The 8816-nt window shown below is 46.3% G+C and overlaps 1 protein-coding gene across 1 annotated transcript in view; it reads right to left on the bottom strand.

Annotated features, from left to right (window-relative positions):
* Positions 1 to 8816, bottom strand: part of LOC119386187 (filamin-C) — a 179896-nt gene that overhangs the window by 56749 nt on the left and 114331 nt on the right. Inside the window, 2 exon segments of the mRNA XM_049414247.1 lie at positions 1941 to 2154; positions 4730 to 4795. Coding sequence (XP_049270204.1) covers positions 1941 to 2154; positions 4730 to 4795 — 280 coding nt within the window.

The raw sequence follows: 8816 nt of genomic DNA, 5'->3' as shown, positions 1-8816 counted from the left end.
TGACGACTTTATACACATCCTTGGTCAAGGCAGGACAGCGCTTATCTTGCAATGAATGTGACTGGTCGCCATGGCCATCCAAGGTCAAGAGCCACAGACACATATACATGCATTTAAAATGGTTCTCACCCGATGGGCTGTGTTAAACCAGCCCGACATACGTTCAACACACTGCGATGCAGTATCACACGATAAACTAGTGATGCGACCCGTAGGTTTCGCCACCACTGCACCAAATGCAATTGGTGATGTAATGTTCCATTCGCATAGAGTTTGATTAAAAAGACAAAGCAATGTCGCGGGCATGCAACGGAAAGCGCTCTATGCATGTAGATGCGAAAAAACAAACACAACCACGTCTCTGCTTTCATCGGAGCAGATGCGCAGGGCGGGGCCCACGCAGCTCGCATGTTTGAGCGTTCAGCCACACAATACGGAGGGTTTTTTTTCGGCGCGAATCTCGATGAAAAAAAGCTGATCCTCGAAAAATTTTTGGTTGGCACAATGGAACAGCCGCGTTTGCTTTGAAAAAACAATCAAACCGAGCAAACAATATAACTATCACAGCGGAGCGCAACTATCACAGCGAGCGCACAGTATAGCGCGCCCACGACTGTTCCGTAGACGCGATTATGTGCGCGCACGGGTGCGTGAAATAGAAGACACCACGTGGCCAGCGTAGGCGGAACGACAAATACGCAGTGTTTCACGAGGGCTTATGAATGTTAGGTAGTAGAAAGAAGCAAAAATATACATGTTTTGGCACAATGTTCTAAACATGGTCCATTTCACATAACCTTCAGCTCCATGGGGGGATTCCGCAGAATTGATTTTCCGCGAAATTGAATGTACATATTTTCCAAAGCACATCGCGAGATACCCAGGTTTACTGTACCATTTCCACTGAAATCCTTCCTATTTGCGTGTCGTGTGGAAATGTACACAAATGTAAACTGCATGCACTTAAATTCCGATGTGGGAAAGCTATCTGCAAATAGTATTTAAATAAATTCGGAAACACACGAAAACCGCATACAGATATGTATCTGCGTTCCTAAAAGAAAATGCCGTTGTACAGCCATCATTTTTATGAAAGGGAACACGCGAACGCGTGGCAGATAGCCTCGTGGCTGTACATGAGTGAGCAATACGGAGGCTACATTTTTGCCTTTCGAATTGGGCGCGTGAAATTCGATATCAATGACGTCAATGTGACGTCGCCGATTAGGCAATATTATCACATGGCAGCATTTTCTTATACTCTGACATGTGTATCATGACCCATGCGAAGGTACACTTATTTACATTAATTACGGAAACGTAACAAAATTGATCCAAATAAACTCCCTATAGGCACTCCGTGCTCTCGTTGAAGTTTTACTGTTTTCCAGAAACCGGCGCGAAGGTCCACTGAGAGTATCACTAAAGAATACAGTGAGTTAACTAAGGAGCTTGTATACGTGTACAATTTTGTACAACCTCTCTACGGTCTCAACCGACAATTTGACTTACTTATATCATCTACAAAGCCTAAGCTCTCTTTTATTTTTTGCACCAAATAAGACGCACCCCTTCCGAATTAAGGAACAATTAAAATAAAAATTAAGCTTATTTATTGCAGTGATTAATTAATAATTTGGCTACAAAGCTACCCACAGTATCTTGGTTTGAGCTAGTTGGTGAAGATTCATACGTACTTCAATAAAGATTTTTAGCGCAAACTGAACACGGACGAAGGAATGTCCTCCTCATTGTGTTCCTTTATCCGTGTTCATTTCGCGCCCCAGGGTATCAAAAGACTATTTGCGCAACGTTTCCAGCTTCTTAATCGCCCTTCTGAGGCACGGGCAATCAATGTACCAAACGTTGGGCTTTGTGGGAATATAGCATAATATACGAACAAACGTCCGCAGGATAATGATTGAGAAGCGACGACGTACGGTGAAGTTTGAGATGCGGAGGTGCGGCAGCCTCGTCTGGATCCACCGCAGCGTGGCCTTGTACCCGGGGCTGTCCTCGTTGATGAAGTAGGAGAGGTAGGTCATGCCGGACAGCTCGTCCAGGTTGGAGCTCGCCAGGTCCTCGGGCGTCAGGATGAGCGGGACGCCGAACTCCTCGCGCGCCTTCTCCATGGCCACCCGGCAGTTCTCCTGGCTGCGCACGATCCTTCTTCATCAAACGCCAATTAACCATGGACGCGAGTACAGGCGCTGTCAATATTAACGACAACGACGACTGAGCTGCACGGTGAAGGAACGTCAGGGCCACCCCGACCATCATTATCTGCCTTTCGTTTTTGAATGCCCTGGCTACTTCCCACGGTAAGACTGAGTGGCCGTTTTGTTATGACACGTGCGTAATTGACTAACACTGTATAATTTATTACTACGTTATGGCGCCGTTTTAATGCACAATGCACAAGAGTCTGAAGAATCCGCTGATCAGTCTTTGTTATGTCACTTGGGCATAAACTCCTTAATAATTTCTTTTGTATAAAGACTACCTTGATTAGGTGATTCTGGTAAGGTCCCTTTGGGAAGAGTATATATAGAGCGTACAGAGCATTCAGATCAATTCACAGCGCAAGCCGCTGTTGGGCATGCTGCGGTTATGTGGGCGATCAGACGCGGTGTATTATTTTCACGTCATTCATAAATTCCTCTCAATACAGTGCAATATATGCGACATGATGCGGCGCAGAAAGTAACACTGAATGTTATACGACAATGCTTTGCGTTCTGTCAGCAACTATGGGCGGTCGTTGTATACGGGCACTCGCTATCGCGCTAGGCTCTTGTATACGGAAAAACCGAGACAAAGAATTGATCGATCTCTCGATTGATTGATTGATTGATTGATTGATTGATTGATTGATTGATTGATTGATTGATTGATTGATTGATTGATTGATTGATTGATTGATTGATCACTACACCTAAATACCACAGAATCTGTCCTGTGGTACTATTGTGGACACTGTGAAATACCGCCGCGTTGTAGGATTCGCTTGGAAAAGCAGGCGGGGCGGAGTTCGAATTCGCTGTGAAACGTGACGGTAGTCGAGAACACCATTCTACTGATGCGTCGTGAAGAGGCATACAGGGAACTTAGCAAGGGTTGAGCTCTGGAACTGTCGGTAAGACATATATATCCTTAGCGTTTAGCGCAGATTGTTGAGAGTTAGCGCGGCGTATCTTCCTTCTTGTCCCGTGTTCCCAAGTCTCTGCGCTAAACGCTAAAGATACAGAGGACTCTGACCGTGTTCGAACGACGCGGGGAAGTGTTCTCAACCCGACATTTCTTAAGTCACTTCCGCTTCCGCTGTTGCACAGGCCGTATTGGCGCTGAAAGCGAGACCACCGAAAGCGAACGCACGAGAACACACGGCCGCGTGCTCCTTGTCAAGCGACGAAAGAACAAGCTCTCACTCGTCGCACTATTGTCGCTCTCGGGCGCTTCCGCACCGCGCGACGAACCTTTTGTTTTCATCCGACCAGGGCCCCACGCATCACAAAGAAACCGAGCCGCGAAGCGGCTGCCGGTATCAGCTCATAGGATCAGCGCAGAAGAATGGGCAGACTGTCCCGTTCGCCACTAACGGCGTGCGACGCGGCGCACGTAGCTTCGCGCACGCCACAGCACGTTGTATCGCGAAAATTCCCTTACTGGCTCATTTAGTGCGAGACGAACGCACTTTTGTTTTTGGGTTCGGTTAGCTGGGTCTCATGTTGGAAATTCCTGTCACAACTCGGCCGGTAAAATTACATCGTAGGGAGCAGTTGAACAATCGTGACCGTAAATTCCGTTAAATTTCTGTAAGAAGCCTGCGGCCCTACGTCCAGCCTTACGTGGGTGTTGTGAGAAGTGTCATCGGGTGAACATGCGCACCTGTGCCCCCTTAACCTTTATAGTTCGCTTCTGATGTCAAATGATCATAAACTTTATTTTTTTCGTAATTCGCTTATGATATGGACAAAGAAAGAAGAAGAGTCGGTCACCGTCTTGTAAAACGCCGCTCGGATATAGCTAAGAAAGAAATTTGCAAGCAAGACCTCGTCAATGCTTCTAAATATTTAATACGCACAATCGCTACTTCATAACTCTTTTTGCTGACAGACTATACTGTTACATATTAAAATAACCACGACAGCTGTTTCACTAGCATAAAACGGTTAATATTTCACGTTGAAGAAACAAAGAACAGACAAGCGTGAAAACTTTGCTAATCAGCCAACTATATAGGGCAGAATTTACGCACACCTTCCGTTCAAGCAATCACTGTGCCACCCTCATGCTTTACCACTATAGCATATGCAGTTGACGCTGTACTTCGAGACATTAATGAAGGGGGGCAAAGATGAAACAGCGATGCTCCTTGCACGGACAACTGCGCCATTAGCACGCGCGTCATCGGAATTCATACTATATTAATGCGACCGCGCCATCTTTCAATATCGCTGACTGTGAAAAAATCCCATATCCGCTTTTCCCCAACGCTGTGAAAGCCACTTTATCGAACGGCCGTGCATGGCGCACCTATATATTAAGCGCGGCATCCGCAGAGTCCAGTTGCTTTTATTATCGCATTCACTAAAACACAGCGGATTAATCGGAAGTGCCGTTAGACCCATTAGTTGTAGCTCTATATAACAGCATAGCGAAGCTCGAATTGATACGAAAAGTATATGTATACGTCACGTAACACATACACGCGACGATGGGAACTCACCTGGCCGATGTACCCAGCGTCCTCCAGTGCGGGAACAGGCCAGGTTTGCAGTACTCCAGCAGGGCACTGTTGGGGAGAGATAACGAGAGAAAAAAAAAAAATTAAGCGATCACTGCGACAATGGGAGAACGCATGGAGGCACACGCACTTGTCATTCCACAGAAAACTACAGCGCATCCTTTACCTTAACCGCATGATGTCTGATCCACACTTCGAGTGCGACACTGTATTTCGTGTACAGTTAAGCTTCGACATAACGAAATTCAATACAACGAAATCCTCGATATAACGAAGCGTTTCACATTTCACAACTTCATGTCCACAGAGACGGCGTATTTTGAACCTCAATATATCGAACCATATTTACCCTGATTTCAATGTAACGAAATTTCAGTGCTGCCCCAAAGGAAGACCCAGGTGATAAATTTCGACTTCTGTTGGGGCCATTGGTTATATGGAATTGAGTTGCAAGCAATTTTTTTGCGAACGCTTATCCTATATTACCAGAGTGCTTTGGACATGTTTTTTTTTTTTTTTTTCGGGTTCACGCGTGACGTTCGGCCGTTGTGAAGAGGACTTCTTCGCCGGCGCAGCATCAAACGGCCGTATTATTCAAACATTCTTCCGGCACTTCACGTGTAAAAGAAAAAAAAGCGCCTTTGACGACTGTAGGTTGCTTAAAATTTCAATTTAACGAAGTTTCGATATATAGAGAAGTAAATTGACGTTTTTACCGACTTCGTGATATTTAGGTTTAACTGTGTAAATGTACCTCACTTAATTTTCTTTTGTCGTACACGAGAGTATAGTGGTGATCTTGAAACAGTACTTGAATCGCACTTGCCTTCACACGGAAATCGCTATTACGGACGAGAGCAAGGTTTTGCGACAGACTGCCGCATGCACCCACTTGTCTTGAGGCCAAGTCGCGCCTTATTTGTATATAGCGTGACGATTTTCTCAGTTTCTTGTACGAGCTGAAACATATTCAAATCCCAGCAGTCGCAATAAATCTCAAGGAAAGGGAATAAGCTACAGAGAAACGCGGTAGATGCGACCGCTTATACAAATTACGATGGCATATGCTTTATACGTGATGAACAAACAGCACTAACGTCAAATGGTGACCTGGTTAAAAACAAACAAACAAACAAACAAACAAACAAAAAGTGCGCGGATGAGTGTTCCACACGGCATCACTGCACAGGAGTGCCGATCTCTCTTCGAGAGGCATTCGGAGTCAACATGCAGAGAAGCTGACACTTAGAAAGGTCTAAAGGAACGCTGAAGAGAGACAAACTGCAGTGACTCTCCTTTGACTGTTTCTTTCTTTTTTCTCTTTTTTTTTTTAGTGTAACGTGAGCAAATGTAATGCACACCATGTTACGTATCATCCGATTTACGCCTCTTGGTTTAATTTTTCTTCTTATAATTTGGGGCACCGAAGCACTTAGCCCAAATACTTTCGCTCTGCAGGTTATCGACTCCTTTCGAAAATCGACACAAAGTGCTCTGCCACTCAACGTGAACAGGCGCCTAAACGTTCGCTGGAACGACGTACGTGCCCACAATTTCATCTATCTTTTCGCACTGTCGAGCAATTACAAGCTGATGGTCGTTAGATTACTCTTGCAACTGCTCCGACAGTCGAGCACTTAGCGAAATCGACGAAAAAAAAATGAAATAAAAAGCAGCCGACCGAGTGGTACCTCGACACCAGCGACCGAAACTAGATCAAATTAAAAGCGCGTGCGTGACCCGGGAGATAAAAATGCAACCTAACTAGACCTAACTAGACCACTGAGAATCGTGTCCCCTTTGTTCGCGAGCCAACTTAACTATATAAAAGTTTACCGCACACATACGGCCTCGACCTGCAGTAGGTTAGATTGTACGGCAGCTGACGGTACAGCGTGCGTTGCGTTAATATTATTTTTTTTTTTAACTTAAACTCGGAGGCATTCGTATCTGCACCAGACATCAGCCCCTTCCTGAGAATATATAGACAGAGCCGAACGCTTATGCGAGCAGTACCACTTCCAAGAGAAAATACTACAAGGTAGACCATCGGTGCACTCTATATAGCCCATGTGCTAAACTATAGAGTGTTACGTTTCTTTGTTGTGTCACGGCTGGTCTGTATAGACGCTCGCTCGCTCCTTCCTTTACGAAGGAGCGAGCGAGCGACCACTTCTTCCCACTATATACTTTTTGGGCGGTCAATTAATCCCGCAACACAACCGTTCTGCGCACTGGATATACTTGCTATGCACATTTTTAGAATCAACACAAGTCGCTGATTTATTAGCGCGAGAGCGTTAATTAAAGAGCTCGTTTCGCAAAAATTGCGGTGTCGGCGTCGGTGTCCTTGGTTGTGAGCAAAAAATCGGCGAAAAATCGCAAAAAGAAGCAAATAATAAAAATCACGGCTCCAAGCCGGAATCCACGCCTTCTGCGTGGCAAGCGGGTGTTACCACACAGCACGGTGTTTGAAACTGTTTCGAAAAAAAAAAAAAGCCTTTGTATGTGTCATGTATTGCGAGGATTTGCATTAAAACATAAAATTACGTAACATCGCACCGGAAGCGTAACATCGCACCGGACGTCGCGCCATCCGAATTGCAAAACGAATGGATGGTTTAAAGACCCACCCATCACAAAGCGCTCAGGCATAATTGATCATCATCAGCAGCATCAACAAAGTGTGCAGATGATCAAATGCACGTAATGCCTTACGAACACGTAGCACTACTGAAGGGCCCACTTGGGCACTTCAGTGATTCGCAACACACACACACACACACACACACACACACACACACACACACACACACACACACACACACACACACACACACACACACACACACACACACACACACACACACACACACACACACACACACACACACACACACACACAGCGCGCGCGCGCGCGTGAATGTTCGTGCGCGCCCACTCACGCGAGTGAAGTCGGGTCGGCGCATGTGTGTACCAGATAAACATTAACTTAATAAGGACGGTCCGAAGGCGGGTTCAAAACTCTGAACATCACTGAAGCCAGTTGTTCTAACGAATGCGCGATAAAAGGTTTTCTTGTTTACGTGCGGAGTACAGTCAAATTTATTTATAACGAAGTGCTCGGCACCTTCAATACAGTTCGTTATACAGACCACTTCGTTGTAAAGGTCGAATACCGTAAAGCTCGCAATATAGCCAGTACGTAAAGCGAACTTCTTATTTCGTTGCAGAGGAGTTCTACTGTATATTTTGATGCGGTGGTACCGCGATGGTGCACTCTGCAATGCCAGATAGCCTGTTTCCCAGCATATCTATTGAGATAGGATGCTGCGGGGGACACACATGGTTAGCTGTCAGGTTAGTCATACGTATGCACTGCTGTTGTGTCGTTGCGGCGACGCTACGCTGATATCAGTTACCAAGTCACCACCTTTTTTAACAGCGTCATAAAGTCCTGAAGTCCTGAAGGACTTAAATACATTTTAACAGCGAGAATAACACATGGACGAAGAAAGATGCACACAGGACGACCGCTATCCTGTGTGCTTGAGGGGCCTCTTTCATCGTCGCTAGATAGATCCCCCTCCCCCTTCCCCCTTTATTTCACCTTCACGCCAGTCATGGGAGCATGCAGCTTGCGTAAGGTGATGGAAAAGCCGAAGAACGTTTTTGCATAACTAAAAAGAAAAATGAGAAAGCGATAGCACCCACCTGCCACCCAAAACACTCCTCAGCGAGGCGCCACCGGCTGCGCACACTCAATCCAGCCGGCACGCGCGCACCCACACACACTGTGCGATTCACATACACATCCAAAGCGGCGGAGAACACCGACGACCAACGCCTCGGAGAAGAACGGCGACCACACGACCACTCAGCGGCGTCTTCGAGTCGCCCACACAAGCAAGAGGTGTACACACTGCAAGCCCTCGACACTTCTTTGCTGGGGGCAGAGAAATCTGCTGCGCGCCGTCCTCCCGCCACCCTACTAACCTACTATATGCACATACTCCTCTGCCCAGACGGACGTCGGCGGCGACAAACGAACCAAGAAGACGACGATGTC

This window comes from Rhipicephalus sanguineus, chromosome 3, assembly GCF_013339695.2.
Source record: "Rhipicephalus sanguineus isolate Rsan-2018 chromosome 3, BIME_Rsan_1.4, whole genome shotgun sequence".
Taxonomy (NCBI): domain Eukaryota; kingdom Metazoa; phylum Arthropoda; class Arachnida; order Ixodida; family Ixodidae; genus Rhipicephalus; species Rhipicephalus sanguineus.
This window is presented reverse-complemented; position numbering and strand designations above follow the sequence as displayed.